Below are 21,960 nucleotides of genomic sequence, written 5' to 3'. Positions count from 1 at the left end.
AATGGAAGGATGATGAGAGGAAGATTCCCGGCTGCTGCACACCTCACCTGGCCATGAAGTAGACAGGTAAAAGCAACCTCAGCTCAGTCCATCAAGGCCACGCCTCCAACGCATTTTGTCTCGTCCCAGGGCTTAATCATGGAGGCCTGCACTCTCACCGTTTCAGAGGCACCCATCCCACAGAACATCAACAGCGTGGGCAGGAATCCCCAAGCAATAACCTATTTTATATCAATGTTACAATAAACGTTTCATATCAACATCAAGCTCTCTGTCCATTTGTACCAAGCGCTCATAGACTTATATGGGAATGCGAAGTCTGCTTGAAGTGTAAAAATGCCCGTCGTAACCAGCCTTTGGCGTGGTACCCGGAGATTAATATTACCTTCCTTCCACCTGCAGCACCAGATTGCAGCCATAAGAGTCGATGTGACATGGAGTATTGGCTCCACGGCTCCCTACCCATAGGGTGCTCTCCCGACCTCCTCTTCCGGGGAATCCAAAATCATCCCAAAGCACATCCTGCAACAAGGCAAAACACACTGATCTGAAAGCTGAACTCCAGGTACAAAAACTTGCAGCAATGTTACAGTCAAATATTTTTTTCAATAATACACCAAATCGATATTAATAGTGAAATCTCCAGCAATGGAGGATTCTAAATTCTACGCGTTTCGTAGACCAAGCCCACTTCTTCAGAAGATGTAGAAGTTGTAGACTATTTGGTACGTACTCGTTCTTCATCCAATGACACATCTATGGCTAAGCCCACGGTGGGCGGGGTGAAATTTATCGGGGGCATGGTCAGTGGAGCAATGCTCTCTGGGGCCACTCAAATGGATCAGGTTGGGTGAGAGGCACCCTAAATTTATTCTACTGTCATATGTAGATGTGTGAGACTTTAATGTCGGCACCTATTCCTGAGCACCAGTAGGAAGATACACAAGACCCTTGCTTGGAAGGTCTTCATCCAAAATTATTAAAAGGCGATCCCCCATAGATTATTGGAACTCAATAATGGAAGCATACATTTAGGGTGCCGCTAAAACATGGAAGCAATTCAATTTATTTCAAGAGCCCAATGTGAGTGTCAACGGGATATAACAACCGACCATGAGGTTCCAAGACCATGCTAGAGTCTGAGGTTCACACCAAGGACCCATGAAGGGTTTAGTGACCCACCTGTAGTTTGTATATCGCACATTCCCACATAGTCCAGAGGAGAGACACAACAGGAATTCATTTTCACCGAAAATCCCAATTGAAACAGTCACCGAAACAGGTGTCTCCCTCCAGGAGTCACTTTGGGTGGGGGGGCCCATGGAACCCAGCTCCCTTTGGAGAGGTGGGGAGACCCCTGTCTCATCTCCCCATATCCCTCTTATGTGTAAGTCACCCTGTGTCTGTTAGGGGTACGGGGTGATCTGTCCTGATATTGGGGTGGGGGGTTGTTGATTGTTAAATGCCATGTCGTTGCATCCCATTGTTCTATTGTGTGTCTTGCTTGGAAGCAAACTATTATGGGATGTATGCAGGGGTGGACTGACAACTCATGGGGCCTCATAGAGGATCATGGGGCACCTGTGTCCTTGCCCAAACTCAAAAAAGCCTATGAAAAAGATACCAGGGGCATCTCATGGGGCCCCCTACTGACCCTGGGCCCTCGGGCAGTGCCCGAGTTTCCAGATGGTCAGTCCGCCCCTGGATGTGTTTATGGGTATTGGCTTGTAGGGGGGTGTAACAAGTGTGCACACAGTGAAGGACGCAGCCTCCATTTTGTTAAGAATCTCCATTTTCTCCCCTCATACTCCCCCCCCTTGCTCTCTGTTCATACACATTGACATATGGCCTGTGTGTTAAAAAGTGTCACAGGCCAGAGCACAGCAGGGAACCCCAGAGCTATAAAACATTTCTGAGCAAAATGCCTGGTTGTCTACCAGAGCTGTGCAATTTAGCACCTCGTGAAAAGATAACGCAGCCTTCCCAGGAGTTCAGGGCATTCCAGAGAAGCAGGGGACCAGATAACCTCTTTAAAAATCCATTTTTCCCCTATGTCTCATATCTTGGAGTATGAGAGACTTACATAAAAACCAGGCATATCTCCAGATTGGCCACGAGGAGACAAACAGTTTGGTAGGTCACACTCCCTGAATGGAATACATAGGAAAGCAGAAAAGTAGATCTCGTGAACCATTCAAATATGTATTTCATATTTCATATCTACCCGCTCCTCAGAGGCAGCTGCATAATAATCTACCTGTGGGTGGAATGTCACTTGTGCATAGGAAAAGTTATGAGCAAAATATGAGTTATGAGAGATTTTGGCCGTAGTTTAGGCCTCCGCCCGACGATCCCTCCCTAAACGGGGCATTGGTCCTTGACTTCAGAAACACCCCCTGCTAGGGAACTACAAAATGGGCTGTCAGGCCTAAGACAGCAAAGTTGAAGAAGTCTCCCATTTCAACATCAGAACCACCTGGGGAGACCCATACCCTTTCGCACTGAAACTTGATCTGCAAACCCAAGGCTGATTGGCAAGTACTTTAACCATTTAACCTCCTTCTGTTACCTCTTTGATGTGCTGTTGTTCTCTGTATATTTATATATATATATATATTGGTTACATCTTTTTTCTGTAAATATTTTTATTGCACCGTTTGACCTTTTAGTAATAAATCTTTCCTTCTGAAAGTGTTGAACTGTTTCTATAGCTCGTAATTGCAATTTACGAATTTTTGCCTCTAAAAAGAGCGCTACTGTGTTTGTTTAACCCTCTGTATAACCGGCCTGCAGTGACCGTGTTAGGCAGACGATTATCTCAATCATTATAGTGTTATTGCTGGTATAGCCGAGTTTCCTCTTTCTCTGTACAAAAAGGAGGTGGTGGCAGTGTGAAGGGTTAATTGCGTAATTAACCTGACCCAGTAACAATCGCTCAGGCTGCCGGTACATAGATTGTGCTCCAAGTAGCTGGAAAATCATTGTGCAAGGTGCAGCTGGGTGTGGCATTGTTACGCACGTGACATCGCGGTTTTAGATTGGCTAGTCCTTCGGTCACGTGTTTAGTGAGAAGGGCTGGGGGCTGATGCCACGGTCGTCACATACTGGTGACAGCGATCATGGGATCATCGCATATTGGTGGCAGCGATGCCACATCCGTCACGGGGGGGGGGGGATTGTGTCTCCAGCAGCCCTCTCTCCTGATGGGACTGTCTGTCGGTGTGTCTCTTGTTACTAAATGTAAATTGCCCCGCCCTGTGTCATTATGCAGGGAGGGGGGATTGTCCTCCTGTGTGTATATATCTTGTATCTGTGTTAAAACAAACTAGTCTACTCTGGTTTACTTCAAGAGTGGTGTCGTCTAGTCTTGTATGATCGGCTGTGGTTGGTGCTCAGACGGGGAAGCGGTATTCTAACGGAAGTACCCAAGCGCAGTCTGGGGTCGGTTCTGTTACAGAAGACACAACAGGAATTCATTTTCTCCGAAAATCCCAATCAAAATAGTCACCAAAACAGGTCTCCCACCAGGGAAAAAAAAATTCCCCTCTATTCCTGTTGTGGTGACAACTGTACCACCTTGGATTCCCACCACTGTCTTCAGGAAAGAGGGAGGCTTTAGATACACATTAAATTTGATTTTCTTCAGAGTTGTCAGAGGAAGACTTCAATCCGTGACCAAAATATGAAATATCCATCAACCCGCCACTCGGATCTCTGTGAGTCATCGTAACAATCTAATAATGTGTAATGCAGATAATACATGTTCCACATAAAAGGGCATTTCATGGCTATAATAGTACATTGGGAAATTTATAGAAGATGTCCGCTTGGTTTAAAGTTGAACTCCGGGCAAAAAACTTAACCACTCGACTCCCAGGCCAATTCTGACACGTCTCATGTACATGTAAAAATCTGCATTTTTTTTTTTTTTTGCTGGAAAATTACTTAGAACCCCCAAACAGAGACCCTGGAGGATAAGATGGCGGGTGTTGCAATTTTTTATGTCACATGGTATTTGCGCAGTAGCTTTTGAGACACAATTTTGTGGGGAAAAAATACTCTTGAATGAATTTTAGTGAACACAAAATACAATATCCAATTTGTTGGTAAAATATAAGAGATGATGTCACACACCGAGTAAATAGATACCAAACAGCGCGCTGCGCGCTCCCGGCACACATGTCCGGTACTCACGGAAAGGTCCCGATCTCCTCTTTCGATTGAGACCTTTCCCAATCATGTGACCGCCATGACGGCGCGTCACTGCGGTCACATGACCCTAAACCCCGCCCCTCCTCCCGGCTTCTGGAACCCTTAAAGGGCCAGGAGGTGGCGGCGTGAAGGGGTTAAACTATGGATAGGTGACACTTTACACGCCTTTACAGGTTACCACTTTATAGTTGCACAGGAGATCTTGGTGCTGGAATTATTGCGTTCGTGGGGATACCTCACGTGCGATGCGTTCACCAATTACATATGCGTGTGGGACCTACGTGCACGTTCACAATGGCGCGTGAGTATGGGGGGACAGGGGCATGTTTAAAAAAATAAATATGTTATTTAATTTTTTTTTTTTACACTGTATCTTTACATATTTTTAAATCAACTATGTTGCCATCAGAAGGGATGAACAACATACACTGTGACAGCATGGGCCGTGACAGGTCCTCTTTATAGAGAAATCTGGGGTCTATTAGACAGCATATCTCACCTCTGGGCTCCAAAGCATGTGTTCAAACCTCTACTGCTACAGCTACTGGTCTCCGAGCCTGACCCCTGACCGTGACACCTGGCCTGGGTCCGGGAGCCTGGAGGCTTTGTAGAGCTTTTGGTGGGGTTAAGCCTCCAACCCTAGGTCTGCATTTTGTTGGAAACCAGAACCCACCAATTCGGCAGCTGTGCACAAACCCTTTTGGTTTGGGAGGGACTGTAACTTGGGGCTCCACCCAGAAGACAGGGTGAGCGACTGCAGCTGGGGAGTAGCAGTGTGTGGGGGTGCACAGTGTGTTGGAGTGCACTGTCTGTGGAAGAACAGAGAGAGGCCCGAAACCTGAGGGCCAGGGCTGACAGATACACACCCCTTGTGTGTCTGTGCATCTGTTGTACCCTGGCAGCACAATAGTGTCCTTTACAGGGTGGGGCCCTGATCCCTACCCAGCTCCCATGCTTTAAAGCTTGTGCACACCTCCAAAATCCTAAAAGTGGTCCCAGGGCTGGAGGCTTCCTTATACACAGTACTTTACAAAACCTCTGGGCTCCAGGACCCACGAGGATTTAGTAATCCTGGAGAGCACTAAAAGACCTGGAGCCACTCAACCTGCATGGGTGTGAACCTTGGGTGACACGAAATCCTCTCTACAGTATGACATGGCGCAACCCCTTGAAGGCAGTTTTTTTTTCAAGTTAGATTGTTAAAAAAAAAAAAAGACACGTGTCCATTACGTTCCACTAAAAGATAAAATAACATTAAAAACCCTAAACAACCTGAATCCACATCTGATCCAAAGGAAGGTGAAAAAATTATAAAACATGGACCCAGGGTTGGAGGCATCAGCCAACCCATTACTTTACAAAGCCTCTGGGCTCCAGGACCTATTCCAGGATTCAGAGGCCTGGAGCCCCTTAATCTGCATGGCTGAGAACGTTGGTGACATCAAATCCTCTCTACGCCATGACACGGCGCAGCCCTAGGACTATATGTATATATATTTATGTGTGGAGATCATATTTTCATGTTAGATTGAAAAATAAAGTGTCCATTAAAAGATAAAATAAAATATAAACCCCTAAACCTACAGTTGATCCAGAGGAAGGTAAAAAAAAAAAAAAAAATCTAAAAACGTGGACCCAAGGTTGGGGGCTTCATCCCATCCAACACTCTACAAAACCTCCGGGCTCAAGGGCCCAGTCAAGGAATTAGAAATCCTGGAGAAAACTGAAAGGACTGGGGTCCCTCAACCTGTATGGGTGTGAACCTTGGGTGACACCAAATCCTCTCTACACATGACATCCTTGTGAAAGTATTTTTTTTTTCATGTTAGGTTGAAAAAAAAAACATGATTTTTTGCCCATTAAGAGCCACCAATAGATAAATAGATAAAAATTTGGACCCAGGGTTGGAGGCTTCATTCCATTTAATACTCTACAAAGCCCACAGGCTCAAAGGACCCTGATCAGGATTCAGTAATCCTGGAGAAAACGGAAAGGTCAGTTTTCCACTACAGAGACACACATTCTTGAGCCCCTCAACCTGCATGGGTGAGAACCTTGAGTTACACCATATCCTCCATGGGTGAGAACAAAACAAAAATGGAAAAACTTGACTTCCTACAAGCATAAACCCAAAACTGATCCAGGGGAAGGTAAAAAAAAAAAAAATGTAGAACCAGGGTAGGAGGATTTATCCCATTCAAAACTCTACAAAGCCTCCAGGCACAAGGACCAGATTTAGCAATTCAGGAGAAAACTGAAAGGTCTGAAGCCCTTCAACCTGCATAGGTTAAAGCCTTGAGTGACACCAAATCACCTCTACAGCATGACATGGTGCAGCCCTGTAAATATACATTATATTGCCAAAAGTATTATGACACCCCTCCAAATCATTGGATTCAGGTATTCCAATCCCCTCCATGGACACAGGTGTATAAAATAAAGCATCGAGGCATGCAGACGGCTTCTACAAACATTGGTGAAAGAATAAGTCGCTTTCAGGAGCTCAGTGAATTCAAGCGTGGTACCGCGATAGGTTGCCTCCAGTGCAATAAGTCCATCCGTGACATTTCCTGGCTACTAAATATTCCACGCTCAACTGTTAGTGGGATTATAACAAAGTGGAAGCAACTGGGAACAACAGCAACTCAGCCACCAAGTGATAGGCCACGTCACATGACAGAGCGGGGTCAGCGCATGCTGAAGCGCACAGTGCGCAGAAGTCGCCAACTGTCTGCAGAGTCAATAGCTAAAGACCTCCAAACTTGGTGTGGCCTTCAGATGAGCCCAACAACAGTGCATAGAGAGCTTCATGGAATGGGTTTCCATGGCCGAGAAGCTGCATCCAAGTCCCTTCCTGTTCCAACATGACTGCCCACCAGTGCACAAAGCAAGGTCCATAAACACATGGAGGAGCCAGTTTGGGGTGGAGGAACTTGACTGTCCTGCACAGAGTCCTGACCTCAACCCCATAGAACACCTTTGGGATGAATTAGAGCGGAGACTGCGAGCCAGACCTCCTCCCCCGACATCAGTGCCTGACCTGACAAATGTGCTTCTGGAAGAATGGTCCAACCTTCCCATAGACACCCTCCTAAACCTTGTGGACGGCCTTCCCAGAAGAGTTGAAGCTGTTATAGCTGCAAAGGGTGGGGCCAACTCAATATTGAACCCTACGGACTAAGACTGGGGGGGCCATTAAAGGACATGTGTGTGGAAAGGGCGGGGTCAACTCAATATTGAACCCTACGGACTAAGACTGGGAGGCTACTAAAGTTCATGTGCGTGCTCAGCATAAACGAGTACACCCCTTTTGAAAAGTAAGATTTTCATCAATATCTCAATGACCACAAGAACAATTTTCAAGATTTTGACTAAATTGAGTTTTATAGAACATTTGTTCGGCTCATTACATGAAAGTAAGGTTAATAATATAACTTAGATGACAAAATCTTCAGTTTTACTCAATAATTGATGCAAAAATGAATACACCCCACAACAAAAAACACTACATCTAGCATTTTGTATGACCTCCATGATTTGTAAGGACAGCACTAAGTCTTCTAGGCATGGAATGAACAAGTTTTATTTATTTATTTATTTATTTCAGGTACTTATATAGCTCTGTCAATTTACGCAGCGCTTTTACATATATATCGTACATTCACATCAGTCCCCGCCCCCGAGGGGCGTACAATCTAAGGTCCCTAACTCACATTCATATACAAGGGACAATTTAGACAGGATCCAATTAACCTACCAGCATGTCTTTGGAGTGTGGGAGGAAACCGGAGTATCCGGAGGAAACCCACGCAGGCACAGGGAGAACATGCAAACTCCAGGCAGGAGATGCCATGGATGGGATTCGAACCAACGACCCCAGTACTGCCAGGCGGAAGTGCTAACCATTTAGCCACTGTGCTGGGGTGGCAACATATGACAACATCGATCTTTTTCCATTCTTCAGGAACAACCTCTTTTACAGCCTGGATGCTGGATGGAGAGTGATGCTCGACTTGTCTTTTCAGAATTCCCCCCATAGGTGTTTCTTTGGGTTCAGATCAGGAAACATACTTGGCCACTAAATCACTTTCTCCCTGTTCTTCTTCAGAAATGCAACAGTGGCCTAAAAAGTGTGTTTTGGATCATTGTCATGATGGAAAAGTGCATGACGACCGAGGACACGGAGTGATGGTAGCATCTTCTCTTTCAATATAAAGCAGTACATCTGTGAATTCATGATACCATCAGTGAAATGCACCAGCAGCAATCATGCAGCCCCACAGAAGGACACTGCCACCACCATGTTTCACAGTAGGCACCATGTATTTTTCTTTGTACTTCTCACCTTTGTAATGTTATACAGTTTTGAAGCGATCAGTTCCAAAAACATTTATCTTGGTGTCATCCTTCCAGTAGTCTTCTTCCTTTTCAGCATGGGCCCTGGCAAATTCTAGGTGGGCTTTTTTGTGCATGGGCTTTAGGAGAGAGTTCCTTTGTGGACGACACCAACGCATGCCTCTGCAGTGTACACCGTATTGTGCCACAGGAAACAATCACCCCAGTTTGGCTTTCTACTTCTCAAGCTAACTGCTGTGAACTTGCATGGCGATTTTCCTCAACCCTTCTTATCAGAAGATGCTCTTGTCGAGGTGTTAACTTCCGTGGACAGCCTAGACGTCTCTGTGAGATGGTTGCAGTTCCATCTTTGTTAATTTTTGTATCACTTTTGCTACAGTATTCTGACTGATAAGTAAAGCTTTGTTGATCTTCTTGTAGCCTTCACCGTTTTTTTGTGTAAAGAAATTATTTTCTTTCTCGCGCCTTGTGACAGTTCTCTTCCATGTGGTGTCATTGCTGACAGCATGACATGGGAGGGGTCTTCTTTGTTAAGTAACGCCCCTTTTATAAATCACCTGTCTGCTGGACACCTGTTTAATGTATACTTTGACTCACCTGGAGTTGAATTCTTGTTCATTAAGATTTTGTTGTCTAACACATTAGCTTTGCGTCTAAGACTTTCATTGGGGTGTATTCAATTTTGTACCATGGTCTTGAATGAACTTTAAAAAAAATAGATGTGACAGGAGTCACTTTGGGTGGGGGGCCCATGGAACCCAGCTCACTTTGGAGAGGTGGGGAGACCCCTGTTACAGCTCCCCATATCCCTTTTTGTGTAAGTCACCCTGTGCCTGTTAGGGGTACAGGGTGATCTGTCCGAAAATTGAGTGGGCTTTGTCTCAGACTGTGTAGACATGTTTAGGAGATCGGTGGGGTGGGGGGTTGTTGATTGTTTAATATTATGTGGCTGCATCCCATTGTTCTATTGTTTGTCTGGCTTGGGAGCAAACTATTATGGGATGTATGTGTTTATGTGTATTAGCTTAGTTGGGGTGGGTGTCTTCAGCAGCCCTCCCTCCTGATGGGACTGTCTGCTGGTGTGAAGTTTGAATACCTATATGTCTTATGTTACTAAATGTAGATTGCCCCGCCCTGTGTCATTATGCAGGGAGGGGGGATTGTCCCCTGAGTGTATATATCTTGTATCTGTATTCAAAATAAGGTAGTCTTGTATGGTCAGCTGTGGTGTCTGTGGTCGGTGTTCGGACGGGGAAGCGGTATTCTAACGGAAGTACTCAAGCGCAGTCTGGGTTGATTCCGTTACAATAGAAATGTGGACCCAAGGTTGGAGGCTTCATCCTAATCCAACACTCTACAAAGCCTCCAGGCTCAAGGACCCATACCAGGAATTCGTAATCCTGGACAAAATGGAAGAAAGTCAGTTTCCTCCTAAGGAGATACACCTCTTGGAGTCCCTCCACTCACATGGATGACTAAAAAAGAAAAAACCTGAATACCCACAACCCTAAACCCACAGTTGATCCAGAGGAAAGTTACCGTATTTTTCGCACCATAAGACGCACTTTTTTCCCCCCCAAAAAGGGGGGAAAATGTCAGTGTGTCTTATGGAGCGAATATAAAGCGGCCGGTCCGGTATTTTTGCGGCCACCATGTCAGAATACCGGGCCGGCCGCTCAGCTGTTGTCTCCTGCAGGGCCTTACCTGTTCCTCGCTCCAGCGCTGCACAGTCTTCCCGCGCTGGCTTCTGTGACAGCCGGGTGCCCACTGCGCATGTGCTGCGCTTTGTGAATGATCCGGTGTCTTCTGGGACACATGAAAGGTCCCAGAAGGCGCTGGCCCATTCACAAAGCGAAGCGCTTCTCGCACATGCGCAGTGGGCACCCGGCTGTCACAGAAGCCGGCCCGGGAAGAAGAGAGCGGGTACCTGTCAACTCCGCGGAAGTGGGAGCGGGTACCTGTCAAATTCAGGTACCCGCTCCCCCTCCCTCCCCAAAGGTCAGCAGTCTCTGGTCATCCCCTTCACTGTCTGCAGTCTCTGGTCATCCCCTTCACTGTCTGCAGTCTCTGGTCATTCCCTGCACTGTCTGCAGTCTCTGGTCATTCCCTGCACTGTCTGCAGTCTCTGGTCATTCCCTGCACTGTCTGCAGTCTCTGGTCATTCCCTGCACTGTCCGCAGTCTCTGGTCATTCCCTGCACTGTCCGCAGTCTCTGGTCATTCCCTGCACTGTCCGCAGTCTCTGGTCATTCCCTGCACTGTGTCCGCAGTCTCTGGTCACCCCCTGTACTGTGTCTGCAGTCTCTGGTCATCTCCTGTACTGTTTCTGCAGTCTCTGGTCATCCCCTGTACTGTGTCTGCAGTCTCTGGTCATCTCCTGTACTGTGTCCGCAGTCTCTGGTCATCCCCTGTACTATGTCCGCAGTCTCTGGTCATCCCCTGTACTGTCTGCAGTCTCTGGTCATCCCCTGTACTGTGTCTGCAGTCTCTGGTCATCTCCTGTACTGTGTCTGCAGTCTCTGGTCATCCCCTGTACTGTGTCTGCAGTCTCTGGTCATCTCCTGTACTGTGTCCGCAGTCTCTGGTCATCCCCTGTACTGTCTGCAGTCTCTGGTCATCTCCTGTACTGTCTGCAGTCTCTGGTCATCTCCTGTACTGTTTCCGCAGTCTCTGGTCATCTCCTGTACTATGTCCGCAGTCTCTTGGTCATCCCCTGTACTTTGTCCGCAGTCTCTGGTCATCTCCTGTACTGTGTCCGCAGTCTCTGGTCATCCCCTGTACTGTCTGCAGTCTCTGGTCATCTCCTGTACCGTGTCCGCAGTCTCTGGCCATCTCCTGTACTATGTCCGCAGTCTCTGGTCATCTCCTGTACTGTGTCCGCAGTCTCTGGTCATCTCCTGTACTATGTCCGCAGTCTCTTGGTCATCCCCTGTACTTTGTCCGCAGTCTCTGGTCATCTCCTGTACTGTGTCCGCAGTCTCTGGTCATCTCCTGTACTGTGTCCGCAGTCTCTTGGTCATCCCCTGTATTTTGTCCGCAGTCTCTGGTCATCTCCTGTACTATGTCCGCAGTCTCTTGGTCATCCCCTGTACTTTGTCTGCAGTCTCTGGTCATCTCCTGTACTATGTCCGCAGTCTCTGGTCATCTCCTGTACTGTGTCCGCAGTCTCTGGTCATCTCCTGTATTGTGTCCGCAGTCTCTGGTCATCCTCTGTACTGTGTCCGCAGTCCATTGGTTCAGAATATTTTTTTTTTCTTGTTTTTCACCTCTAAAACCTAGGTGCGTCTTATGGAGCGAAAAATACGGTAATCAAAACCCTACAAAGTATGTTCCAGTTGGCTGCAACATGGAAACAATTCTTTTTCGCTCTTTCCAAAGCTAAGAAAAGGCGTTTTGGTTAGACACGTTAAGTACCGTGGCTTTGTTACATGCTGCTGTTTTTTTCTTTTGGGATGGCTTATCTTGACTTTATTTTTTTTTTCTCATTTTAATAGACAACAGGAATAAATAACTCTTTTATATAGAAACAATGGTGTGCAGGAGTTATAATTAAAAGAAGTCACCACGGACGCACAGACGCTGTAAATTCAGCAACATCCATAATTAATAAGGTTGGTGCTTGTCTATGAGTTACCGACGGGGCGCTAGGATTTACGATAACCTGAATTATATTCAGACAGACTTGTGACCCGCATACAATGGAGACAACCATCAGTTCATTACAAAAATGGAGAGATCAGATATAATGAGCAAACCCATGGGCTGTACGGCCCTTGCTAGAGGAAATGCAAAACACAGACGGGGTTGAATAAAGTAGTGCAGAAAGCAGCCAAATTATGCGGAAACACCTAACAACCAATCAGATTTCGGCATAAAGTATAGCTAAAGCAAAAAAAAAAAAGTTTTGTCTTTGAGATGCCTACACAGATTAATCAGATGGAAGCCATGCATGCATGACCGAGACACCATGCATGACCCGACTGCTAGCTAATCTTTTACATATGTGCAAGTTGGATGCATAACATTGTCAGTACTGAGAGGATCTGCCCATTAAGCAAGGATGGAGAGAAGAAGTTACACAAAACAGTAACAAGACTAGAGAAACACCCACCCACCCACATGTGGGGGGCCCTCTGGGATCTTAGAACCAGACCATCCCCAGAAAATCCTAGGCAGGGGCCTAGGACCCATTAGATGTCAAGGGGGCCCAGGTACAACCATCCTGTTACTGCAGTAAGTCAGAGGAAAGCATAATTGGTCTAAGACATGTATCCACCTATTACTTCTCAAGGTATGATGTACATATGGGCAGTTGGTGTCCAATGGGGCCATAACAGTAGAGAAAATGCAACTTGGGGTGCTCCCTTTGCCTATTGAAATCCTTATCAAAGTCAGCTGAAAGGATGGTGAAGTATGGTCAAGGCTGCGGCTTTGCCTAGGACTCAGAGGACACAGTGAGTATAATCTGCATACCTGAAAGTCTTCTAGAGCAGTGGTCTCAGAAATGCAGCCTGGGGGACAGATGTGGCCCTTTGCTTGCCTTTATCCGACCCTTGGAGCACTATTCCTTCCACTGGACACCAATGATGGGGCTCTATTCCTCCCATTAAACCCAATGTTGAGGAATCCTTCACTCCCACTGATGCCAGGGCATTTTCTACTCCACTGTCCACAACCGAGTCCCCCTAGAGCCTGAAGGACTATGAACTGGCCCTTTGGTTAGAAAGCTTGGAGACCCCTGTTCTAGAGCAAGGGTGGACATCCCATTTGTACAGACTGTGCAGCTACAGAAGGGTCATTCGGGGGCAAGATTTATGTTGGGTGGGTATTAGGACCCCTCTGCTCTCATAAAGACCTGGACACCAATCACTTCTACAGCATGTGAGAAGCATTCTTCATGATGCCCAAACCACATTTCCAGTTTGTCTTTCGGCAACATTACTGAATATTCTAGGATGGTTAAAACATCTTGTTGCCATATAGAAAAGTAATTCAGCTTTCCCAAGCTCTGCAACCTCTAAATATTTCATTACCGATTCCTTTTCTGCTGAGATAAAGCCTAATTGTTTTTCATTAAAGTAGAGGAGAGCATGGCTGTCCTTCTGAACATGGTGGACGACAAGAGGTTTAACGTTATTGAGATCCGGTATCAGCGACATAATGGCCTCTGCGCCTTCCTCTATCTCTCAGATTACGTCTGGCGGCTTATTTTAATTAAACAAAGAGATGCTGAACTGGATGCTAATAATCTAATGGAGGGAAAACTGCATTAAGGAAGCTCTGGCAGTGAATAGCAGAGATTAGAAACGTTCTGGGTCACAGCACAAGAGGTGACACTGCGATGCACTGACAATGTGTCCTAGAAGCTAAAAGTTGTACACGGAGAAATCCTCCATTTATATTACATACACAAAGAAGGATGAGATATTAAGAGTTTTAAAGCAGACACTCCCAAAATGAATATCTAGTAGTAGTTATCACATACAGTTGCAAGAAAAAGTATGTGAACCCCTTGGGATTACGTGGAGTTTTGCATGAATTGGGCATAAAATGTGCTCTGAACGTCATCTAAGTCACAACAATAGAAGAACACAGTCTGCTGAACATAATACTACACAAACGTTAGATGTTGCCATGGTTTAATTGCACATAACATGTAAACATTCACAGTGCAGGAAGGAAAAAGTATGTGAGGCCCTAGCTTAATGACTTCTCCCAGAGCTAATTTGAGCCAGGAGTGAGCCAACCTTGACTCCAATCAGTGTGATGATATTGGATGTGTTGCTGACACCTGTTTTGGGTTTACTGGTTTCAAGAAGCACTGTCTGATGTGAACCATGCCTCGCAGAAAAGATCTCTCAGAAGACCTACGATCAAGAATTGTTGACTTGCATGAAGCTGGAAAGGGTTACAAAAGTATCTCCAAAAGCCTTGATGTTCATGTGTCCACGGTAAGACAGACTGTCTACAAATGGAGAAAGTTTAGCACTGTTGCTACTCTCCCTAGGCGTGGTCGTCCTGTAAAAATGGCTGCAAGAGCACAGCGCAGAATGCTGCATGAGGTAAGGAAGAATCCCAGAGTGTCAGCTAAAGACCTACAGAAATCTCTGGCACATGCTAACATTTTTGTTGACATATCTACAATAAGGAAAACATGAAACAAGAATGGAGTACATGGGAGGACACCACGGAGGAAGCCATTGCTGTCCAAAAAGAATATTGCAGCACGTTTGAAGTTTGCAAAAGAGCACCTGGATGTTCCACAGCACTACTGGCAAAATATACTGCGGACAGATGAAACCAAGATTGAGTTGTTTGGGAAGAACACACAACACTATGTGTGGAGAAAAAAAGGCACAGCACACCAACATCAAAACCTCATCCCCACTGTGAAACATGGCGGAGGGAGCATCATGGTTTGGGCTGCTTTGCTGCCTCAGGGCCTGGACGGATTGTTGTCGTTGATGGGAAAATGAATTCCAGAGTTTATCAAGACATTTTGCAGGAAAACGTACGACCATCTGTCCGCCAACTGAAGCTCCGTAGAGGATGGGTGATGCAACAGGACAATGACTCAAAGCATACAAGTAATTCAACAAAGCAATGGTGGCAACAGCAAAGAATACGCCTTCTGGAGTGGCCCAGTCAGAGTCCTGACCTCAACCCCATTGAAATGCTGTGGCATGACCTTAAGAGAGCGATTCACACCAGACATCCCAAGAATATTGCTACACTGAAACAGTTTTGTGAAGAGGAGTGGTCCAAAATGACTCCAGATCGTTGTGCAGGTCTGATCTGCAACTACAGGAAACGTTTGGTTGAGGTTATTGCTGCCAAAGGAGGGTCAACCAGTTATTAAGTCCAAAGGTTCACATACTTTTTCCTCACTGCACTGTGAATGTTTACATGTTATGTGCAATTAAACCATGGCAACAGCTAATGTTTGTGTAGTATTATGTTCAGCAGACTGTGTTCTTCTATTGTTGTGACTTAGATGACGTTCAGAGCACATTTTATGCCCAATTCATGCAAAACTCCACGTAATCCCAAGGGGTTCACATACTTTTTCTTGCAACTGTATAACTGGACTTGTTCTGTGATTTTGATGACGCTTCATATCTTCTCCAAGAGTGTAAGGAACACTGGTGGTTCTCATAATCGGAAAGTTTCCTTCCTGCACCTGTTTCTGCTTATACGCCCCAAAAACACTGCCAATGTGTCTGTGAAGGTTCTCAAATATTCCAGGTTATGGTATAGGTAGAAGTAGTTAGTCACATTCAACTGGACATGTAATGTGAAGACACTACGCAGATCCAAAAAGCTGATATAACCATAAGGCCTGGAATTTTGGGTAGACCACAGAGGCAATAACCAAAGGCAGTGGAGCAGACATGAAGGTCCCTATATGAGAGAATCTAAAACAGAACACATACATTTTCTCCAGAGGAGACAATGATATGACGATGCTTCATATCTTCTCCAAGCCGCACCAAGAGTGTAAGGAACACTGGTGGTTCTCATAATCGGAAAGTTTCCTTCCTGCACCCGTTTCTGGTTATGCACCCCAAAAACACTGCCAATGTGTCTGTGAAGGTTCTCAATATTTCAGGTTATGCTATAGGTAGCAGTATTTATGTCACATTCAACTGGACATGTACTGTGAAGACGTTGTCAAGGTCCTACCTTTTCCAGAGACTGTGCTTCATGTACTGGCGTCCATCTTGGATTTCTGCAGAGCATGGTGGGAGTCTTTTATGCCTTCAGGTCTCTGAGGTCCATCCCCCAGAGGGGTGTGGCTGAGTACATATAAGCCTGTGATCTGCACATTCTTTTTGCACTTGTGTCTTGTGTCTTTGTGTTGCTACAGCTCTGTGTATACTCTCGTGACTTCTGGTATCTGACTCGGCTTGTGACTAGACCCTTCTCTGTGTTTTCCTTTGATCTGACCTTCCGTTGCTGAACCCGGCCCGTGACCTGTGATTCTTGTCTACTGTTCTGTACCGTTTTGTCCCGTTGTTGTCGACCTGGCCTGCCTGACTACGCTATTCCTACCAGCTACACGCCATTGGCGGCGGCCATTACCACAGCCAGGGTGTCTCGGGGGCCGCGACCTGGTTCCTGGCTGCGTCAAGTCCATCCCCACCATCAGGGGCCCTGGTGAAGGGCAGCCTGGGACTTAGACTCCGCGCCCTGAGGGACTTCAGTCTGTTGGTGGTGGTTGTTGTCAGTCAGTGCGTTACCCTGCCACTAGGCCTACCCGTCCGTTCCACAGCCCTGCCCTGACAGACGTTAAGCAGATCCAAAAAGCTGATATAAGCACAAGGCCTGGAATTTTGGGTAGACCACAGAGGCAATAACCAAAAGGCAGTGGAGCAGACACGAAGGTCCCTATATGAGAGAATCTAAAACAGAACACATACATTTTCTCCAGAGGAGAATCCAGAACTGAGAGAGATTCCTACAAATGACAAATTCTTTAAATGAGAAGTTAGAACAGAACACAAAGACTACTACAGATGAGAACCTAGAACAGTGGTCTCCAACTGCAGCCTAGGGGTCGGATGTCGCACTTTGCTTGCTTTTGTCTGGCCCTTGGGGTAAAATTCTTCTCACTGATACCAACAATAGGACACTATTCCTCTCACTTAAACCAATGATGGGGCACTGTTTACATCCACTGACACTGGATAATTTTTTACTCCTAGAGCCCCCCCTAAAGCCTAAAGGACAGTAAACTAACCCTTTGTTTTGAAAGTTTGGAGACCCCAACCTAGAACCAAGGATTTTTTTTTTAGAGGAGACCCAACAACTGACACGGAGTATTATATAAAGGACTACCTAGAACAGAACACAGATTCTTACAGATTAGATCCTAGAACTTACTCAGATTCTTACAAAGACATCCCAAGAACCAAAAAAAGAGACTTTTTTTAAGGAGAGTCTAGAGCTGCTCACATAACCTTCCAAACTGTTGACCCAAGACCTGACACAGAGGCTTCTCTACAGGACAATCCAGAACTGAAAGAGAGACTTTTATAGAGAAGAACATAGAACTGAAGCAATATTACTCAAGAAAAGGAACCAAGAACTGACAAATGCTTCTCTACAGGACGTTACCCAGTTCCAAAAAAGTGATAAAAACAGGCATGGAATTTTGGGTGTACCACAATGGCCAGAACCAAAGGCAGTGGAGCCAGCACAAATATTCCTATAGAATACATTTTCCCCATGGGAGAATCCAGCACTGATACATGAATTCCTACAAAGGCAAATCAAGACTCTACATGAATAATTCTACAGAGAATAATCTAGAACCAACACAAAGCTGCCTACAGGAGTGAACAGACATAGATTTTGTAGAAATTTCCAAATTCTCCTCTGTAGGCATCTTTGTGTCATATCTAGAAGAGATACAAAGATTCCTAAAGAGGGGAGAACACAGACCCAACACAAGGCCTACAAAGGGGAGAATGTAGACCAAACACAAAGATTCCTACAGAGGAGGAACAAGGACCAACACATGGAGATCTATAAAGGGCCAAAGAGCTGAGACAGATTTTTAAAGAAAGGAGATCCTACACATGACAAAGAATTCTATACATGAGACCCTAGAACAGAACATAAAGATTACTACAGCTCAGAATCTAAGACCACAGATTTTCATAGAGAGGAGATCCTACAACTCGCACAGAGTATTTTATAAAGGAGAACCTAGAACAGAACACAAAGATTCTTATAGATGAGAACCTAGAACTGACACACATTCCTAGAGATGCACCCCAAAAACCAACAAAGAGACTTCTATGGAGGGAAACCTAGAATCGACTGAGACTTCCACAGAAGAGAGCACAGAACTGGCATATAACCATCTAAAAAGTGGAACCAAAACCTGACAGAGGTTTCTCTAAAGGACAAACCAGAACTGACACAGATATCTATAGAGGAGAACTTAACACTTACAAGGAGAATTCAATAGAGGATAACCTCAAATTGACAGATAGACTTCCATATAGGAGAACCTAGGAATGACAGCGAGACTTCCATAGAGGAGAACCTAGAACTGACAGACTTCCATACAGAAGAACATAGAACTGGCACACACATTTCTCAAGAAAGGAAACCAAGAACTGACAAATGCTTCAAAAGAAGACAGACCAGAACTGACACAAAGTCTTTTGTAGAGGGGAACCTAAAACTTACAAAGACTTCTATAAAGGAGAACCTAGAACCGACAACAAGACTTTTAAAAAAGAGAACTTAAAACTGACAGAAAGCCTTCCATAGAGAAAAACATAGAACAAACATATACACTTATAAAGAAAAGACTCTTGGTGCAGCACAGAGACTTCTATGGAAAAGACAGAGATTTCCAGGAGACCAGAAAACCACAGAATCTACTAAAGAAGAAAACAGAGAACGGACATTGAGTTTTCTGTACAACTGACATAGAGTCTTCTAAAGAGGGCAACCTGGAACGGACACAGATTTTGTAAAGACCCTGGAATTGACAGCTGACTACAGTCTTCCCTAGACTTTTTATAGAGGAGAACCTAGAATAGACACATAGGGGTTGATTTACTAAGAATAAGGTGAAGCAGTAGATGTCAGACACCAAATTTCACCTAACTGAAACAGTTAAGACCTTGCTGTGGTGAACGGAAAAGCGACTTCAGCTAGGAAAATGCCTTTTAGTAAATGTCGAATTCAATAGAGCAGAACTTAGAACTGGCACAGAGATATTTAGAGATGAGAACCTAAAAATGACATACATTGGCAGAGGGCCCTAGAACTGAAGCAGTATCTAACCCGAGTGTGAACATATACAGGCATTTTTGGAACCTTTAGGTGCATTTGTCAAGTGTATTTAGGCTTGAACATTTTTGTTTGAGCTAAACGAAAGCTAGTTACTAGGTGGAGATGGTTGTTTAGGCTTGAAAAATGCTTATTTTCAGCTGTTTTTCTGGTGCTCTCTGAAGTCGATGGGGCCAAAACACCCAATTCTGCTTTAAAAGTACATCATGTAACTTTCAGAACTTCGGATGTCAAGCTACAGGTGCCTGAGCCCTTATATGTGAATGGGCACAATTTATAAATGTGATTTTGGAAGACCAGGTGAGGTCTTCTTCGTAGTGGGCTCAACATGGCTTTACTCAAATTCATAACTTTTTGACTTCCCGCTCCTTCACCTACTGGCGCACCCTACAGGAACAATATGAAGCTCCTGCAATGGAATGTTATAGGTATTTGCAGCTTTTCTACTGGATCCTAACCGTATGTAAATTGTCAGATTTTCCATGTAACAAGACAGTATTGGAGCATATCTGCCTACACACCCAAGGGTCACCCAGGTTAATTTCCATCCTTTACACAACACTCAAAAGTCAAGGCCCCCTAGAATCCCTCTCATACGTAAGGAACTGGACACATGACCTGGCAACCCCCACTGATCCAGAGATTGGAAGCAAGGTCTAGTCTAGGAGGAAAATGTTCTTTCAATACAACAGCCTTAAAATCGGCCCATAAAATGCTATTGTGGTGGCACTGGGTTCTGGTTTGAATCGCCCTAGCTGTTCCCAACTATTCCAATAGATGTATCCAAGGCTGTGGCTAATGAGCTGATACCTAGTAGTCTTGCCCAAAACCCATCTACTTTTGGGTCAGAATTTGACTTTTTCAAACATTGTTTCATTTGGTAGTTCCCTGGAAAGCTTAATATGCTCTGCTTCACTGCCCAATCCCAGGCCTCTCTGTACACTAACAAAAACTGGCCATGTACCTCTTATCATCCACTCAAACGATAGCTAATCATGGAGGAAACCTTTGGTTTCTTTACAGGAAGCCAGGGATTGTATGACCCAGATGCTAATTAATGAAAAACTTTCTAGTATCTTTAATGATTCCCAACTTAAAATTTCTAGGGATCTGGGAACTGTGGCTTAATTATTCCCTGCCCTCTTTGTCAAACCTATCTTACTAGCTTTCTATTGGGACTGGGACCTGAGTTTGTGGAGTCCTCTTCCCTGCACCCCCATTCGTACCCTTCTACCCCCTTCCTTCTCACCTGGATCCCACATCCCTTCCCCTCCCAAATGATCCCAACTACTCAATCCTCCTAAGGCATCCCATTATATAAAGTCCATCTATAATCTCAGTATATATTCATATTGCCTGCCTCCTAAATGCTTCCGCTGATTTGCCGTTTTGATTTCCTTGGTTATATCTAGTTATCAATTGATGTTGTTGTCCCTGCAGGGGCCTAACAGCTAAGATTTCAACATTTGAAATTCTCAATAAAATCACTGAACCAGAAAATTAGATTTTGGTTGTTGAGCGTTTTGGACCTTCAAGCTCTAAAATGCTCCGGGTCAAATCAGGGCCAATGGAGGATTTCCCCCCAAGTGAGACCATAGAACAGAAACACCCTAGGACGGATTTCTCCAGGCCTTCTCTAGAACAGATACTAAAAAAAAAAAAAAATTAAAAGCAGACAGGAACCACCGCAGGTTAGTAGTAAAGCTAGCTACCGACTCACCTCATGAATAAAGGGTGGTGTACTCAGGGCCAAAATATATAGACCAACTGGCTCTGTTCCAGAGACGACCAAAAATCGAACGTGAAAAAGAGATGTCCTCAGACGGGGCTCCTTTGTGTGAATCTCTTTTTCATGTTAGATTTTTGGGGTTTTGGGTAGCCATACGTTATGTTCTACTGACGGATCTCCAAGTCACGTTGGACTTTCTAATTCATCGTTCCTCAGTGGAAGGATCTTGCTCTGTTTTGGAGAAGACCAAAAATCTAACGTGAAAAAGAGATGTCCTCAGTCGGGGCTTCTTTGTGTGAATCTCTTTTCCACGTTAGATTTTTGGTCTTCTTTAGTCCTCAGGGCCAAAATATATTAGACCAACTGGCTCTGTTCTAGAGAAGACCAAAAATCTAACATGGAAAAAAAAAAAAAAAAAAAGATGTCCTCAGTCAGGGCTTCTTTGTGTGAATCTCTTTTTCACGTTAGATTTTTAGGCCTTCTCTGGAACAGAGCCAGTTGGTCTATATATTTTGGCCCCGAGGACTAAAAAAAGACCAAAAATCTAATGTGAAAAAGAGATTCACACAAAGAAGCCCCGATTGAGGATATCTTTTTTTTTTTTCACGTTGTATTTTTGGTCTTCTTTAGTCCTCAGGGCCAAAATATATAGACCAACTGGTTCTGTTCTAGAGAAGACCAAAAATCTAACGTGAAGAAGAGATGTCCTCAGTCGGGGCTTCTTTGTTTGAATCTCTTTTTCATGTTAGATTTTTGGTCTTCTTTAGTCCTCAGGACCAAAATATATAGACCAACTGGCTCTGTTCTAGAGAAGACCAAAAATCTAAACGTGAAGAAGAGATGTCCTCAGTC

At 44.9% G+C, this 21,960-nt stretch overlaps 1 protein-coding gene across 1 annotated transcript in view; it reads right to left on the bottom strand.

Annotated features, from left to right (window-relative positions):
• Positions 1 to 21,960, bottom strand: part of HSPBAP1 (HSPB1 associated protein 1) — a 142,204-nt gene that overhangs the window by 78,994 nt on the left and 41,250 nt on the right. Inside the window, exon 4 of the mRNA XM_089655606.1 lies at positions 386 to 522. Coding sequence (XP_089511732.1) covers positions 386 to 522 — 137 coding nt within the window. The remainder of the gene's footprint in view (positions 1 to 385; positions 523 to 21,960) is intronic.

The sequence above is a fragment of the Staurois parvus genome, unplaced genomic scaffold (assembly GCF_062004578.1).
Source record: "Staurois parvus isolate SC_StPar_1 unplaced genomic scaffold, SC_StPar_1.0 ptg000855l, whole genome shotgun sequence".
NCBI lineage: Eukaryota > Metazoa > Chordata > Amphibia > Anura > Ranidae > Staurois > Staurois parvus.
Note: the sequence above shows the minus strand (reverse complement) of the source record. Positions and strands in the feature narration are given on the sequence as shown.